The following is a 17831-nucleotide window of genomic DNA, read 5'->3' as shown; positions in this document are numbered from 1 at the left end:
GCTGTGTTCCTCTGTCTAGAGCTAGAGGGCTCAGCTAAGGTTGAAACTGAAGTCTCAATAAATGGCAGCATTTGTGCGCTACAGTCATACAGTGGCTGAATCTCTTATTGTTCTAGCTAAATGATGTTACCCATCTGAGTGCCTAGTACCACCTACTGACTCATACATCTTTGACAGACATGGTAACATACCCCATGTAATTTCTGAGATTCTCGGGACACCGCATGATGAACGTGTTTCGAGTTATAACCTCATGGGCCTTGGCTCGCTAGCACGTGTGGGAGAGAGGAGGTACCTGCTCTTAGCAGAAGCACTATGGGGCACCAAAGCAGGATGCTCAAAGACCATCTAACCCGTGACACCCCCGGCGTACTCCCTCCTCCAGCACCGGGGTGCAGACCCACTCCCCGCATGGACATTAGCATTGTGCGTTTATGTCCGTTGTCAAAGCCTGCTCACTGCAGGGTCCCCCAGCCACAGCTCTCTGACCCTGCTGTGCTTGTTTTCTCAGCAGTTTCACATACAGAGCTCGCTGTGTATTCCTCTGCATAAATATTTCATGTGGCAGCTATAGCATGCGCCAGAAACTCAACCAAGGTGCCAAAATGAACATCAACTCTGAGGCTGTGGATATTGGCACCATCCCTTCTGTGGAAGTTAAACGGGGTTGAAATTAAACGCTCGGGCCTCTCTGCTCACAGCCACCAGCTGCAGTGCGGTTCAGGAGAGGAGGGGAGGAACAGCTGAGCTGCCAGGGAGCTGGACTCACTGTCTGAACATCCTGCACGACAGCAGTAAAAACCTGGCCCCATTGGGTATGCAGGCAGCACCAGGTGTCTCAGGTGCGGGGAAGGGTCCTGCCCATGGCTGAGCCAGCCTGTGCCTGTGATCACATGTTCTGCTCACCCGGGCTGCACAGACCCCTGGTTCATGCTGCCCCTTCTCTTACACCAGTGATTTAAAGCAGAGGCCCCTACTGCTTGGAGATCTCGTGTAGCTCAGGGAGCATTGGAGCTTACACCTGCTGTGGGCCAGTCCCTGGAGGTGCTTCCTTCTGCCCCATGGAGGGCAGTGGCCTCACACGCACATTAGCCAATGCGGTCCCTGAACATATTTTCGGATTTATCTACACAGGGCCGTTAACTCGGTTGAGGTAGGTGGGAATTGAAAGCAGGCTAGTTATTGCTGATTAATTCCCGGTGTGGAATTAGAACTCTTGGGTGAATACCATCTGGTCCTGGTGATGTATTACTGTTTAATTTACCAATTCATTCCAAAACCTCCTCTACTGACATCTCAATCTGGGATACTTCCTCAGATTTGTCACCTAAAAAGAATGGCTCAGGTGTGGGAATCTCCCCCATATCCTCTGCAATGAAGACTGATGCAAATAATTCATTTAGCTTCTCAGCAATGGCTTTGGCTTCCTGGAGTGCTCCTTTAGCACCTTTTTCCCTCAGTAGCCCTGCTAACTGTTTGGCAGGCTTCCTGCTTCTGATGTACTTTAAAAACATTTTGCTGTTACTTTTTGTGTCCTTAGATAGATGCTCTTCAAATTCTTTCTTGGCCTGCTTTATTATACTTTTACACTTGACTTGCCCGAATTTATGCTCCTTATATTTTCCTCAGTAGGATTTGATTTTCAATTTTTAAAGGATGCTTTTTTGCCCTTAACTGCCTCTTTCACTCTGCATCTTTTGGTCTTCTTACTGTTTGTTTGTTTGTTTTTAATTGTGGGGTATGGATTTAGTTTGAGCCTCTGATATGGTGTTTTTAAATAGTCTCAATGCAATTTGCAGGCATTTCACCCTTGTGACTGTTTCTTTTAACTTCCATTTAACTTGGTTTCTTATTTTTGTATAGTTCAGGGAATGTAAGCTATGTGCATTGATAACCAAAGCCACTATATACTCGCATTGCTGTAACCCTTCTCTCTTCCCCCCAATATTCAGTACCTTCCTTGTGAAGTCTTGATAAAGGTCCCAATCCTGCAAACCTGTGCTCGTGGGATTACTTATCTGAATAAGGGGGTTGCAGAAGTGGCCCCTTTGCACCCAATTCTACTCCCATTTCTGTCAATAGGAAAGTTCCCACTGACTTCAGTAAGAGCATGATTGGGCCCTCGTGCTACTACGTGCTGCCCTGGTGAACACTACCTTTAATGCAGTGACTGCAGATTTACACAGGTGTAAATGAAATCCAGATTTGCCCTTTGGTCTCCTTTTTTGTGTGGAAGGCATCATGTGCCCTATGTCAGCGTGTACATCACAATAAAATCCTGCCTGACTATGTGAGGTTTCCACAGCCACACCTCTGGCAAATAAGGTTTGAGTTTAACCCTGTAATGATGACTGTGATGGTCTTCAACACTTCTTTGACTACCTTGTGCCATCCAGAACTGGCTTCCTACTCCATTTTCTACAGATCAAACTCAGGCCTGCAGAGCAAATGTGAATAGCATCACAAGAGGTAGTAATCTTTCTGCAGCTGTAACCACAGGAGCAAACCAGGAAATGCAGCAAATGAAGCATTTGCTTATTTCTCACATCCTGTTCTGGACTGGTACAGCTAGGAGCACAGTTTATTATGCTAATTATCAGGCATTTCCATTTTGTTGGGGTGTTCTTCACTCACAATGATCTGGAAAAGTTCAGGATGTTCATGTGTCAGTAGGTAGCATCAAACCATGCTTGGATGAGTTATTAGTGGAGAGAGATGGGCCTAAGGTGAACCCAGATCTATTTCCTCCTCCTTAAAACTCCAGCTACCAGTGAGTAGGCAGGTGGTGCGATGAGACTGCTGCTTATTGTGGATAACTTCTTGCTCGTTTCACTGTTACCTCATCTTCCCCTCGTCCTTCCTCCCTATTTGTTTATCTTCTCTACCTGTTGTGTCTGATTACCAAGACTGGTAGCTCATTGTGGCTGACCTTTTATTATCTGCCTATGCAGCGCCTAGCGTAATGAGGCCTTAATCCTTGATTGGTTCCCCTGGATGATAATAGAATATAGATAATACAAGTGATGATATCATAATACTGAGTGGCATCATCCCTTAAGCAATGATGTCACAGTGCAGAAGCAACCACTTCTTTATCAAGATTCCACAGCAGAGAAGCTCTGTGCCAGTCTTCTCAGCAAGATGCTCCTCCCAGTGGCTTTCTAGGAGTAAGTCACAAGCCCACTACGGGATTTGGGCTGAATTTTGGGATGGGAAATAGTGAAGATCCCATATAGGCTACACATGCCATAGAATGGAGGCGGGAAAGTCCTGGTAGGGGCTATTTGGGATCAAGCCCAAAAAGGAGGGGTTGGGGGAAGGCTGTTTAGAAGGGAGGTAGGTCCCTGGTGATGTTGGCCTCGACTGGAGGGATGAAATGGTTCATATTTGGGGATAAATTGCTGCGTCCACCTTGTCTTGTGTTCACCCTCCTCCTTTTCCCACAGAGGAAGGGAGCTGAGCAGTGCCGGCAGAGAGAATGCTTCGTTTGATCAGAACTAGACTGAGTGCCAGCTGGTGGAGGCAACTTTGGGCACAAGCTCTGGCTACGCCCCACTTCAGGTACAGTAACTGGTGGATTTGAAATCATAGAATCATAGACTCATAGAACTGGAAGGGACCTCGAGAAGTCATCTAGTCCAGTCCCCTGCATTCATGGCAGGACTAAGAAGGAGAACTTGGATATACTTGACAGTTAAAAGCTGTCTGCAAAAATATAAAAGGTCTGTAACAAACCCTGTTGAAAAATCCCGTCTTGGCACTAGCAATGCAAATGCAAAACTTGAGAAGCAAGTGCCAAGTCTAGATGTATGATAATAAAATTTAAGTTAGTACAGTGAATTGTTGATAACAGGGGCACCTCGTGTAACTTACAATATTTTGAATTTAAGACGTGTATATCAATACTCACCTCCTCTGAGAACAGAAATGGTTATTGCCTTTGGAAAACATTTGGTAACTTACTCAGCAAGTTTACATTCAGAAACCAGTTGCGTACACTTTGATATCAAAATTATAAATGAACCTTATAAAATTTCCCTGATATAAGTGTGTGTTAATCTTTGAAGGAGAGAAAATTTGTGTCATATTAAGAAAGATACCAAATTTCCTAATCTTACAGAGCCAAGAACGGATGGGTATTCAAATAAAATGTAAATGATTACTCAGGAATATCCCTATGCGATACATACATTTGAATAACAGTGAAGATGAAATGGCGGCAGTCTTTTCTGGCTTTCCTGCATTGTAATTATGATCGCTTGCCCAGGATGGCGTGCTGTTTTCTGATGCCGGCTCTTTAGCAACTGGTTGGGTGTTTGCTTCAGTTTTAGGGGCTGTCACCATACTTTTCTTCATGTTAATCTCTTTTTTCTCAGGAGTTGGTTTCTTCCGGGAGGACAAAGGCTTAGTACCTGCCTGCAGTGGAGATTTTAGAATTGTGGATCTCTCAGATTTTGATTTGATCTTCTCTTTTGGCTTTGGTTCTTTTCCTGCCCTGAGAAATGTCATGGTGGCTGCAGCATGTTTGAGAACGCAGTCGTTGCTGCAGTGCACAGAATCGGGCTGAGCCACATTAGAACAGCCAGGACCAATGCATTTTGATGCACCAGGAGCTTCCATTACAGGTTGAAATATCTTGAGTTTTTTCTTCCCACTTGGATTTGCAGCTTTTTCAATCCTACCCTTGATTCCTTGATCCTCACTGGACTTTTGTTCGACTGTTCCTACACTTGTGAGCTCTGTGCCATCCACGTTTACATGCCTTGATTTAGTTTCTTGCTGATCTGTTTCTGAAACTGTCTCATCCTGCCCCTGCAGAATGGTGCAATTTGGGCAGATATAGTCCTCCCCATTCCTTTCCAACAGTCGCCCACGAGCCTCAGAAATCCCCACACAGTCACCAGGAAACCATTCCTCACACCTATCACAACAAATCATAAACCTGTTATTATGAGGCTGGTGACAGATACAGTACAGTGTATTTGGGTCATAAATCTCAGACTCAGATTTGCTTTTTGTGAACTCTTCAGATTCTTCGTCTGTGATCTCTTTTGTTGCCAGGGCAGGTTTTATTTCCTTCTTAACCTGAAGATCTTCAGTATGTTCCTCAGGGCTTGTCTATACTTACCGCGCTGGTTCGGCGGCAGGCAATCGAACTTCTGGGTTCGATTTATCGCGTCTAGTCTGGACGCGATAAATCGAACTCAGAAGTGCTCCCCGTCGACTCCGGTAATCCTGCTCGCCGCGAGGAGTACGCGGAGTCGACGGGGGAGCCTGCCTGCCGGGTCTGGACGGGGGTAAGTTCGAACTAAGGTATGTCGACTTCAGCTACGTTATTCACGTAGCTGAAGTTGCGTACCTTAGTTCGATTTGGGGGTTTAGTGTAGACCAAGCCTAAGACACAATTACTTGATTTCCAGTCTCAGTGCAATCAGTAGACTCAGGTTCTTGTTTGACAGGCAGCTCAGTCTTAACTTGATTTCCTGCCTGGACATCAACTGTTTCTGTAGGATTTTGTTCTAGGTGTTTTTTCCTGAGGCGGTTCTGTATCTCTTTCAATGTCAATTCTGCAGGTTTTTGTTCAATGCGTTTGTTTCTTAGACGATTTTGTCATTAAGCCATGACTTGAGGAGTTCAGTAACTCAGCCAGAGGTGAGGGGTCCATTAAGCAGCGGGTGGGCGCGGTTCTGTGGCCTGCAATGTGCAGATCAGACTTGATCATGATGGTTCCTTCAGGCCGTAACCTCTGAGAGTCTCTGAGGTACCAGCTCTGTCCTTGTGCCATCGCTAAAACGCAGCAACTCCCTTTGTCAGGCCTGGCCCTGGGGCAGCTCCAGGGATTCTTCACCCCCTTGCCCTTTCCAGCACTGCTGGGCAGGGATGGAGAGGAGAGGCGGAGGGAGCAGGCTGACCCATTGTTTGAGGGGGGGGGGGGAGGGCAGGCTGACCCATTGTTTCCAGGGGGGCGGGGAGAAGGGGACAGCAGGCTGACCCATTGTTTACAGAAGCAGAGGGAGCAGCAGACTGATCCATCCGTTCACAACATAGAACAAACCGATATGTTATTCTTATAAAGGACAAAGAAACACACGTGCCCATAACTTCCGTTGAAATCAGTGGGAGCAGGATTGGACTTAAAACTATGCACAAAAATAATCATCATTAAGTTTGCTAAATGTTCTTCAAAGCTGGCGAGTGCCGCACTCCAAGGAGCTGTAACTCTACAGCAAGTTCCCAGGGGCCAAACCAGCTGTGTTTGATTTAAGAACAAAAAACATTAGAGAAGTCAGAGCTTCACCTCAGGGCACTTTGAAGGCCTGTAACTCAGAAACAGGTTGACAAGCTTTCTTCAAGGTGTGTAGAAAGATTCTCCTTTGGCTTCGGACTGTATCTGGCAGATCTCAGGTCAAACTTATCTTGTAAGACAAAGTTAAAGGAGGGCTTTATGGAAACTGTTTCTAGCATTAGCTGTGGAGAGACTGACACTTCAAATACCTAAGTAGTATTAGTGTGCCCAGCACCATAATACCTATGCAGCAAGAGAGAGGGAGTTAGATTCTAGAGGTATGTTTTCATTGCGCCCCCCCCCCCCTCCAAAAACAGCGTGTGCTTAATCCAGCAAGCTAACCTGAGGTAACGTAGCAGTGAAGACATGGCAACTCTGGTCAAGTCAACCCCAGGCTCCCCTATCGGCTTTAACTCGAGTGGCTAACCCAAGGTAAAAGCCAAATTGCTGTGCCTTCACTGCTGTTTTACCCTGGATTACCTAACCTGAGTTAAGAACAGCTTCCCCCCCCCCTTTTTTTTTTTGGCAGTGAAGACATACCCTAAAAAGCCAACTCCAGTGCTCGTTCACAAGATCCATATCTGTTTGGGGAGCCTGAGTAATTAATTACTCTTAATAAATAAACTCCCATCTGCCTGTTTTCCCCAATAAAGTACCAGCTGGCGAAAGAACCGAAGATCCTGCGTTTGTGCAAAATCCCCGGTAGTAAAGATAGAGATTGGAGATGTCCTGGAAGCAGTTTTCCAGGTGGTCTCTCAGGCTCCCTTTAAAGCTGCTGTGCAGTGACCACCAAACCGCAGACACGTGCCTTCCACTGCTGCCAGTCACCCCAAAGTAAATGCTTGTGACTGATAGTGAAAATTGCACTTGCATGATGTCACAGCAGCTTTGTTCTTTCCCCAGGCTGACATCACCTCCGTACTATATAACACATCAAAAAGGGAGATACTCAAGTCAAGCGAACAAGGTAAGTCACGGTGCTTATATAATTTTGCTTTGAAAGCCTTGGGAAGTGGCTGCAGGTCTGTGCTTTGTCCCAGACTGTGTTAAATATGTCTGATGTTGGGACCATTGCTGTCCCCAGGGGGGACTCCGCCGTACTCTGATAGATACTGTGGGCCTGATTCTGAGCTCCCTCAGCTCCCATTGACTTCAGCTGGGTGTGGCAATCAGATCTGCTCCGCCTCAGAGGCAGTGAATATCATTAGCATATTAAAAAAAAAAAAAAGCACCAAAGAAGAAAATAAAGGATGCCTGAGGCTATGGCTCTAGGGTAACACAATGGGTATGGTACTGTAATGGTGCCAAAAACACAAGCTTGGAGGCCTTACCTCTGAGACTCGTGTTGTGTTTGAGGCAAGTGTGCGAATAAGAACTGGGAGGAAAATCTGAAAAGCAGCTCAATTCTTACCAGGATCCAAGAATTGGTACCAATTTTTACCAATTCTTACCAGTCTGCTGCACAGTGACAATAAAGGGGGGTCTTGGCAGCCCACGCAGGCAGTTCTCCCAACAGGCTATACTGCAGAGTGACAATATGCTCAGCCAATGAAACACGAGGTGGAAGCATGACATCATCAGAACAGCTGTTCGTGATCTGGAGAGCTATGAGCCTTTGAGAAGAGATGGAACCTCTCTGTGGGAGTTGGGTGCACCACAGTCCAGAGATCTCCGCAAAGGCAAAAATACCCTCTTCACTTACGTACATTTTCACAGTGCTTGTCAGCATGTCCTGCAGGGTGCTATGGTTCTGCAGTCAGCCCAGGAGCGGTTCTCCTCCTGGACTCCCCTCCTCTGAGCTGTGCAGAAAGCAGACCATGAACTTCCATCTCCTAGTACCACTCTGCTCTGCAGGGCTCATTTGTGTAAATGTTCTTGTTATCGTCTGTCTCCTCCAGGAATCCACATCCTTTGTCATGAACCTGTTCAACGGGCAGTTTGTACCTGACAATGTTTTTCCTTTCCCCTCAGGTAGGATGTTTTTATTTAAATTTTCCTTACGGATTTATTGCTGATGGTGACATATGCTGGCTTAATGGCATTGTAGAGTAAAACCACCAAAGTCACAGAACGCAGGTCGTGTGCTCCTCCCGCCCCCGACGAGAGGCTCGTTCAGTTTCCATGGAGCTCTCGGCTCAGTCTGCCGACTAGGGGGCCAAATACGCTGGTGACGTCTGTGGTGTGGATACTGGTCCAACTGGAAGTAGACTGAGCTGATTCAAAGGCCTGTGCGCTGGGACAGGATTTGAACCAGCAGCCTAGCGGAGAGAAGCACTAGCCAGTGCCTGTTGCCATTCCGCTGAGCCAGTTCTTCCCCTACAGGTAGATTAATAGATTCTAAAGCCACTACGATCCTCTAGTCCAGTGTTTCTCAACTACCGGTCCGTGGACCGGCGCCAGTCCCTGAGATCTCCCTGTAAGCAAGCTGGTCCCTGGTGTCAAAAAGACTGAACAACACGGCTCTATGTTCCTGCATAACACAGCCACAGAACTTCCCTGAAAGAATTCCCTACAGCAGATCTCTTAGACAAACATCCAGTCTTAGAAGGCGCCTCCTCACCTAAGGGCGTTGGTGTCAAACCATGTAATAAAGTGATGAGGGTTAGACACATCCTGCTAATCCAGCTGCATCTTTGTCCCTCTTTAGTGCTCTCAATGGAGCAGACGCAGTCCCTGCAAGCCCTGGTAGATCCCTGCACCCGCTTCTTTGAGGTCAGTGGCAGTCTGCTGCCTGTTTGATTACGGATTAGCCTGAAGTGTGCGTTGTAAACAAAAGAAAAGGACTTTGTCTTCCTCAGACAGTGACATGGGATGGCCCATGTAAAAAACTACTTCTCCTGGGGAATCCACCCTCTTTCTGAAACCTGGAGGATGCAGATGTGCATGTGCACATCCACGTTCTTCTCCTGATTGTGATTTCCCGAGTGCCTCTAATGCCCGTGTCTCATACAAAGCACCACGGCTGTCAGACCGAGGCGTGGGTTAGCCGGTCAGGTGTTGGCAGTGAAGAAGCTCATGTGGGAGGTCTTTCTCCAGGGATATTTGAAGGACAGGGTGGCTCTGCGTGGCCTGGCTCTCCCCAGAGACAGAGGACAGGCTTGGGGGGAGGAAGGGAGTGTGGGGTGGGGGCAGAGGGGACGGGAAATCAGAGCATAGATCGCCCACTCAGAGGCGCCCCTCCCCCCCCACACATACTCTGACCATCGGGCTCACTCGCACAGCAACAGCAGGACACTAACACACCAGCGCCCAGCTGGCCTGCTCTAGGATCCAGCAGCTCCTTGGTGCCAGGGAGGTAGGCAATGCATAAACGTAGCCTTTCCCAGCCCTTCGGACCCTGCCCCACGCAGCCCGGGCAGCGTTCACCTGGGCNTGTCAGACCGAGGCGTGGGTTAGCCGGTCAGGTGTTGGCAGTGAAGAAGCTCATGTGGGAGGTCTTTCTCCAGGGATATTTGAAGGACAGGGTGGCTCTGCGTGGCCTGGCTCTCCCCAGAGACAGAGGACAGGCTTGGGGGGAGGAAGGGAGTGTGGGGTGGGGGCAGAGGGGACGGGAAATCAGAGCATAGATCGCCCACTCAGAGGCGCCCCTCCCCCCCCACACATACTCTGACCATCGGGCTCACTCGCACAGCAACAGCAGGACACTAACACACCAGCGCCCAGCTGGCCTGCTCTAGGATCCAGCAGCTCCTTGGTGCCAGGGAGGTAGGCAATGCATAAACGTAGCCTTTCCCAGCCCTTCGGACCCTGCCCCACGCAGCCCGGGCAGCGTTCACCTGGGCACTGCACCTGCCTTTCACTCGCTCCCTTTCATTATTTGAAGGAGGTTAATGATCCTGTGGAGAACGAGAAGCTGGAGAGTATTGAGACGGCCACCCTGGCAGGGCTGAAGGAGATGGGAGCCTTTGGGCTGCAGGTGCCCGAGGAGCTGGGGGGAATTGGGCTGACGAACACCCAGGTAAGACAGAGCCTTGGGGGGCGCAGGCCTGAGGGGACAGTAGGGGCTAGGTCGAGGGTTTGGAGCCGGGTGTCTGGCTTAGGCCTGTGATGGGTGGGGCTAGGCATGGAATTCAGATCCAGCATCCCCTGGGTTTGACTTGGAGCGTGAGAGCTGTCCTGACATGCCAGGTCAGCTGGGCCCGTTCTCTCCTCGCTGGCCCGTGGCTCCTACCCCGTTGTAACATGGTAGTCACTTCCTGGAAGAGGTTGGGAGCAGAGAAGAGCGTGGCTGTGATACAGAGGCGAAGGGACAGTTCTTCATGTGCGCCAGGCCTGGCGGTTCAGGACCCTGGCACCTGTGGGCTTCCTTCATCAGTTCTGAAAGTAAAATAATTGCTGGAGCCCCGGCACCTGTTTCATTCCAAATTAAGCCCTGCCTAGGGAGCGTGGCGGTGCTCAGCCTGAGAAGTGCCCATATGCTGCAGTGAGAGATGTACTATTCCTGGGCTCCTGTGCATCAGGCTTATGAATCCAGCTTGCTGCGTGCTGTCAGTCACCAATGAGCCACATACAGTTATGTGTCAGTGTGTGTGGACAAGCTTCACCTCCCTATGCAGCGTCCAAGCTTTACTGCTGCCAGAGTTTAATTGTAACAGCACAGAAAATATAGTTGGACAGTTTGTACCCACCCGGCCTAACACTCTGGAAGATCTGAAGCCATGTCACCTGTCAGCCCGGACCAGGACTGTTCCTACAGGCAGTAGACCAACAGTCACTGGAAAGCCTCCCGCTGCCATGCTGAGCTCCACCCATCCCTCCAGCTAGGTTTTTATCCTGTGCCCATTATAGTAGCTAGGGAGTGTGAAAGTATCACCTGGATAGTTCAGAGGTGAGGCAGTGTGGGATAGGGGACCAGCGTGGGAATGAGGAGAACCAGGTTCTGTTCCCAGGCCTGGTATCCTCTTGCTATATGACAGTAGTCTAGTCACTTCCCTGAGTCTTGCTTTCTAGTAATTCCATCAATAAATATTCAGTACCATCGATTCTGGTGGCTGGGTGCTGCTCGGCCAAACAGTCAGAGGCAGTACCTAAATAGACAAGACAGACACAGTGGTAGACAGATAATGTATCAGTAACATCTCCAATGTGCATATCTCGCTAGGTGTGGGTTTTCTTTTCCTTCTTTTTAAAAGTTCTACCCAAACCTTCCCCCACCTCCTCCCCTCTGCTGTTGTGAGCCAGACAGTGCGGTGCAGGGATCAGACAGCTGAATGGGGCCTGAGAGTGTCTGAGGGCTCCTGATGACTGGTCTGTGCCCTCAGTGTCCTGCACTGGGCCATGGCAGGGTGATTAGGAGGAGCAGATGGGGAGCAGTGCTAATATTGGTGTTGATGTGGAGTCCCCAGAAGCTGTTGCATCTGAAGGTCAAACTGGGCAGCGGTTCCAACCTAATCCCCATCCCCACCACTTCTCTTTTGCTTTCCCTTCAGTATGCTCGGGTTGTGGAGGTGGTTGGAGTGCATGACCTTGGTGTGGGCATAAGCCTCGGTGCTCACCAGTCAATCGGCTTTAAGGGAATCCTGCTCTTTGGGACCCAGAGTCAGAAGGAGAAATACCTGCCCAAGCTAGCATCTGGTAGGGAGCAGGGCCTGTTTTCTTCTTGCCGTTGTGCCCTATGCAAGGTATAATGTAGATCTTTACCCACCCTCCGGGCTTCTGCAGGTCTCTGAGCCGGGCTTTCAGCACTCTGCTTGCAGGCTGTGGGGAGGGGTGGTGACCGCGGGTGGCTGACCGCAGTGGGGAGAGCTAGGTGTAGCACAGGCGAGCTCTGTGCAAGCTTCTCTGCCCTGCTCTGCCAGTTCAGGGCAGGAGCCCTCAAGCCCCCCCAGAGCACAGCCTTCGAGCTCACACTGCAGGCTGGCATGTCGCTGTGCCAGTAGGGGATCTGCGGGATGCCCAAGGCAAGGCAGCCACCTGCTAGCACCAGTTGAGTTGCAGAAAAGTGCAGCTTTCTGTAGCTGTCCGTTTACATACGGCCAGCTGGTCGCACTGGGGTGCACATGGATGTACCCCATCCTCATCCCTTCCTATGTGCCCACCTGCCACGGACTCACTCCCTGCTGCATAGGGGGGAGCCCTCAGGGCAGTGGGGGTCCTGGGCCCCCTGCTGAGCCTGGCTGCATGTGGGTTGCTTTGTGCTCTCCGTGCTGTTAAAGGCTGGGCCATCGGTGACCGTTTTGCTCCCTTCTGCAGGAGAGACCATTGCCGCCTTCTGCCTGACGGAGCCATCTAGTGGCTCAGACGCGGCATCTATTAAAACCGTCGCCGAGCTCAGCGAGTGTGGGAAATTCTACACCCTGAACGGCGGGAAAATATGGATCAGGTGAGAGAAGCCGGGAGGCCGAAAGGGTTCCTCGAGGTCCCGTGAGAGCCAGGAGCTCCCGCAGGCCCCAGTGACACAGGAAGTGCCCAAAGCCATCGGAGCTCGTGCTCAGTGTAACAGCAAGAAATGCGCTTTGAATGGAGCTCCCAAAGCCTGCAAGGTCTGGCGCAGGGTCCACTGCCGGGGTCACGGAGGGGGATGAATCCTGCAGCCTGGGCCCAGCCCTGCTTGGGGTCAGCATTTCCTTCCTGCCCTTCCCTGTTGGAAGTGTTCAGTGGGGAAGTGAAGTCCGTTGCCAGGTCAGCGGCTCTTGTTTGAGCAGTGCGCTCCGTTCCTTGTCCCTCCCTCTCGGCTCGCTGGGTGAGGACGCTGAGTGTGGGACAGCCTTGTTCACAAGGCGGCAATTCGCTCTCCTGGCTGCTCTGGTGCTCGTCCCTGAGGTGTCAGTCAGGCTCCTCCGTCTCCCATGGTGTGGTCACAGCTCCCCGCCTGACCCAGCGCCAACCTGTGCCCCCCAACTTCCTACCCAGCACCAGTCATGGCCTCTTGCTGCCTCTTCCCCCTGTTCAGTGTCAGTCACGGCCCCTTAGGGCTCCCAGGACACCAGTCACAGCCCCTTGGCCCTGCCCCTCCATTCTCAGTCTCTCTCCCCTAGCCCCAGTCACTCCCAAGGGAAGCCTGTTCCTTGAGATGGGTGCTGCATCCTGTGGGAGGGAACAAGCGGGGAGCTCAACGGGGAACATGTGACCTGCTCTGAAATGGAGTCGCGGAGCCGGGCAGCATGTGCAGCAGCCCCCCCAGAAGCCAAACAAGAGGGCTGGGCTCATGCCAAAGGCCGAGGTGTAGTCCTGAATGTGCATAAGTCAGTACTACCAGAAGACCCCCCCCCCAAGTAGCCTGACACACACACACCATGCGTGCAGGCTCATGCCGTGTGCGGCAAAAGTGCTGCTATGCCATTCCGGTAGGGCTACCATATGTCCGGATTTCCCCGGACATGTCCGGCTTTTCGGTCTATAAATAGCCGTCCAGGGGGGATTTTTAAAAATCTAAAAATGTCCGGGATTTCCCCCCGGTTGGCTATTTATGGACAGAAAAGCGGCGGCCAAGTGCCGCTTGGCAGCCAAAGCCCCTTCCCGGCTCCCCCCATCCCCTGCAGCCCCTGCAGCCGTACCACGCCGTCCGGCCCCACAGCTGTCTTCCCCCTCCTCCCCTCCCCTGACCGCTCCGCCCCCTGCTCCTCCCCCTCCCCTGCTTCCTGCCAATCAGAGCTTCGCGGGAAGTCTGATAAAAAGCAGGGGCAGGCGGGAGGCAGCAGCAGGTAAGCTGGGGCTGGAGCTGGGGGGACGCGAGGAGGAGAACTCTGGGGAGGCGCGGCCCTGGCCCCAGCGGCTCCGGCCTGGCTCGACTCAGGCCCAAGGGCACCGGCCCCGGTTCTGGCTGAGCGGCACCGGCCGGCTGAGCACCCCCGGCCCCAGCAGCTCCGGCCCGGCTCGGGCCCCAAGGTGGTGGCCCCGGTTCCGGCCGAGCGCGCCAGCCCAGCCCTGGCTGAGCGGCGCCAGCCGAGCGCCCCCAGTCCCAGCAGCTCCGGCCCGGCCCGGCTCGGGCCCTAGGGCAACAGCCCCGGTTCCGTCCGAGCACACCGGTCCTGCCCTGGCCGAGCACCTCCAGCCCAGCCCCAAGCCCCGCAACCCCAGCCGGAGCTTTGGCCAGAGTGCACCCTGATTCCTGGGCTCTTTAAAGCCAGCCCTGGTCAGGGGACCGGGGGGTGGGGGTTGGATGGGTTGGGAGTTCGGGGAGGGGCTGTCAGGGGGACAGGGGTGTGGAGAGGGGTTAGGACAGTCAGGGACAGGGAGCAGGGGGGGTTAGACAGGCCAGGCATCCTGGGGGGGTTGCCGGGGGGTCAGGGCTGTGGAGAGGGGTTGGGACAGTCGGGGACGGGGGGGTTAGATGGGTCTGGGGTTCTGGGGGGTCCGTCAGGGGGGCAGGGGTGTGGAGAGGAGTCAAGGCAGGCAGGGAGAAGAGGGGGTTGGATGGGTCGGGAGTTCTGGGGGTCCTGTCGGGGGCGGGGAGCAGTTGGCTAGAGCATGGGAGTCCCGGGGGTCTGTCTGGGGGCGAGGGTGTGAATATGGGGTGGGGGTGTGGATAAGGGTTGGGGCAGTCAGGGGACAGGTAGGGTCCTAGGGGGGCAGTTAGGGTTGGGGGTTCTCAGGAGGGGGCAGTCAAGGGACAAGAAACAGGGCAGCTTAGATAGGGGGTGGGATCCTAGGGGGCATTAGTGGCAGGGGTCCCAGGAGGGGGCAGTCAGGGGACAAGGAGTGGGAGGGGTTGGGGGTTCTGAGGGGGGCAGTCAGGGTGGAAAGTGGGAGGGAGTGGATGGGGGCGGGGCAGGGCAAGGGTGGGGCTAAAGTGGGGCCCCTCCCCCCGTGTTCTCTTTTTTGCTTGTGGAAATATGGTAACCCTACATTCCGGTGCCACTCGGCCCCGCTACAGCACAGGGCAAAGGCGTTAAATATTGTGGGCTACTCTTTGAAACCCCTTTTACACATGTTTCCCTCCAGCCACTGCCCTGCCTACACTGTGCAGGTCTGCACCCCCGCTGGGAAGTGAATCTGCTCTCATGTCAACTTTACACGGACTCCAGCACAGCTGCTCCTCCTTCACCCCAGGAGAGAGCAGGCAGCCGGGTCCCCGGCCACAGGGCACTCTGCAAAAGCCCAGATGGTTTGGCTGATTGGGGGTGGAGGGTACCTCTGACCCTTGGCAGCTTTTGGAGGGTTTGGGGCTTGTCAGTACCTGATCCAAACAGTCCAGGTCTCTTGTTCTACACACCAGGATGGACATCTCCTGGGAGCAGCCTTCCTTGGGTCATTTGGGATCATCCAGACCCTGGTACAGCGAGGCAGCTGTGGGCCTGGAAGGAGGAGGAGATGTGGGACTTCTCCAAACCTTATGATGCAGAGCTGGAGTGATGATTCAGAAGAGTGGTTTCTAATGTCAGTTGAACCAGCTCCCCTGCCCCTGCTGGTTAGGGTGTAAGATGTTAGCGAGCATCTGTGACCAGTGCTAACTAGGGTCCTGAGCCAAGACAACATTTCAGCACGTGCTTTGGTCCCAGTGACTGAATCAGGATGTTTTCCTGTGGGCCAAGGAGAGGCAGCAAGGTAGAGTGTACTGAGCACCACTCTGGGAGTGAGGCACTCCCGAGTTCTAGGTCCCATTCTGCCACTGAGTGCCTGTATGACTTGGGCAAGTCCCTTGTCTCTCTAGGCCACTTTCTAAGGAGTGTAATGGGCAGAGCCAGTTGTATGTCAGTAATCAGGTGTCAGGGAAGTTTATGGTGAGGGGATGGAAGAGCACGTTTATATTAGGGAAGACAACCAGCAGGAAGGTATAACAAGGTCTTAGCTAAAAGAAAGGGACTTGACTTTACTTTACCCATCCCTGGCTCCTTTTCCTGCTACAGCCTTCCTCTTCTTCCTGTAGGCCTGCTCCATACACAGGTTTGGCACTAGTATAACTTTGTCAGGTAGGGGTGTGACTTTTTACCGAATTGCTCACACTGGTACAACCTTTGGTACGCACTCAGATATATTGGTATAAAGAGACTGTATGATGTTATAGCTTATTCCTCCTCCTGTAGTGCCCATACTAGGGGCTGTATCACTTTAACTAGGCCAGTGTGGGTAAAGCACTACAACTTGTGTATACATGCAAGCCTTAGTGCGTGGGATGCACTCATTCAACCAGGGTGTGTAATTTATTCACCATCTGCCTCACCTCTGAATTGTCTCTGGCTAATGCAGTCTAATTACTCCCTCCCAGGAGGTGAGGAAGATGAATTATTGTTTGTCTCTGACTGCGTGAAATGTTGTGCTAGGGCTGATTACACACAGGCTAGCTGCTGTTATTATTAACTGCAGTAAAAAGTGTGTGTAAAAGGATGTAATGGAAAAAGGGAAACCACTGAGAGGGAAAGAGAAGAGCCTGATTATATATAGGCGGTTGGGATCTGGGGCTCACTGTTTCCCTAATTGCTTTGGGTTCCAGTAATGGAGGGACAGCTGAGATCTTCACAGTGTTTGCCAAGACCCCGGTAAAGGAGCCAACAGGGGAAGTGAAGGACAAAATCTCAGCCTTCATTGTGGAGAGAGCATTTGGGGGAGTGACCAGGTAAGAAAGTTTATAACCTAACAGGCACGGTTTGAGGAGATATTACAAGGACTGGGACTGTTCAGTTTAGAAAAGAGACTCAGGGGGATATGATAAAGGTCTATAAAATCATGACTGGTGTGGAGATAGTGAATAGGAAAGTGTTACCCCTTCACATCACACAAAAACCAGGAGTTTCCTGTAGCCTGATTTGGGGTGTGTTGTTAATGTTGATTTCATTTAATTTTATTTAATTAATTTTAATTAATGATTATTATGGATATTAATTAGTATGGGTTTAGGCTCGCCAATTTGTTTGATCAGAAGATAAAATTCATCCTGAATCAGGCTTCACAGAGTTTATAAAAGGACCTTCGGGGGTATGACAGGAAGCTCACACTCAGACAGATGTAGTCAGAAAGACCTTTTATTAGAATCAATGGAATAGCAAATGGTAAAACAGTTAGAATTGGAGTTGCAATTGTATGACTGTTATTCCAGTGATACATATGGTAATACAATATTATCTGCTGCAGACTTTGGTTAACACTCACACTCTGTTTTAATAACCTGGTGTTATTAAACCTCTGGCGGTTCCGGCTTCACACCTCTATCAGAAGAAACTGATGGAGAGCTGTTAAAGCTGTTTACGCTCTAACTTAACTTAACAAACCTTAAACTGAAATAAAGCGTAGGGGAACCAAGCTTAGCCGAGTCTCCTTAAAACTTAAAGTTTGAAAAGAAACAAAGTACAGCCTGTTAATAGTTAATAGCCGTCATAGATGGGGAGCATCGATACGTTGTTGAAGATGGAGACAATGAAGAGTAGATTGCCTCCAAAATGGCGAGATGAATCACCTTTTCATAGGGCATTGGTTGGAAATCCTTCCTCTTATGCCCAAATTTCATCCTTCCCCCACAGAAATGTTAGGGTATACTTACCCCATAGGCTAGTATGCATTTGCGTAATGATGACTGGTATGTACGCATTTGTGGTGTACTTGTTAAGTCTGTGGGTACCACTTTGAAAAATCCCCTTTGCCATCCTTCATTGTCTATTGGTTTAGGTAA

The 17831-nt window shown here is 51.0% G+C and overlaps 2 protein-coding genes across 4 annotated transcripts in view; one reads left to right on the top strand and one right to left on the bottom strand.

The window, feature by feature from the left end:
• The first annotated feature begins 2766 nt into the window (after positions 1 to 2766).
• The window catches only part of ACADVL (acyl-CoA dehydrogenase very long chain), a 41272-nt gene continuing 26207 nt past the window's right edge, over positions 2767 to 17831 (top strand). Inside the window, exons 1-9 of one of the 3 annotated variants that reach the window (XM_034782335.1) lie at positions 2767 to 3167; positions 3447 to 3561; positions 7190 to 7253; positions 8185 to 8257; positions 8934 to 8998; positions 10110 to 10244; positions 11716 to 11860; positions 12479 to 12608; positions 16659 to 16781. In XM_034782335.1, coding sequence (XP_034638226.1) covers positions 3479 to 3561; positions 7190 to 7253; positions 8185 to 8257; positions 8934 to 8998; positions 10110 to 10244; positions 11716 to 11860; positions 12479 to 12608; positions 16659 to 16781 — 818 coding nt within the window. In that variant the 5' untranslated portion in view covers positions 2767 to 3167; positions 3447 to 3478. Of the gene's footprint in view, positions 3562 to 7189; positions 7254 to 8184; positions 8258 to 8320; positions 8609 to 8933; positions 8999 to 10109; positions 10245 to 11715; positions 11861 to 12478; positions 12609 to 16658; positions 16782 to 17831 lie in introns of those variants that run through there. The other 2 variants (XM_034782336.1, XM_034782337.1) reach the window with 2 other exon arrangements.
• Positions 4110 to 5607, bottom strand: LOC117882515 (death-inducer obliterator 1-like; the record flags this gene model as incomplete). The annotated part of the gene is made up of 2 exons (XM_034780857.1): positions 4110 to 5113; positions 5402 to 5607. Coding segments are annotated over 2 exons (1179 nt in total), but the record flags the coding sequence as incomplete, so codon positions are not given.

Source organism: Trachemys scripta, chromosome 9 (assembly GCF_013100865.1).
Source record: "Trachemys scripta elegans isolate TJP31775 chromosome 9, CAS_Tse_1.0, whole genome shotgun sequence".
Classification (NCBI taxonomy): domain Eukaryota; kingdom Metazoa; phylum Chordata; order Testudines; family Emydidae; genus Trachemys; species Trachemys scripta.
Note: the sequence above shows the minus strand (reverse complement) of the source record. Positions and strands in the feature narration are given on the sequence as shown.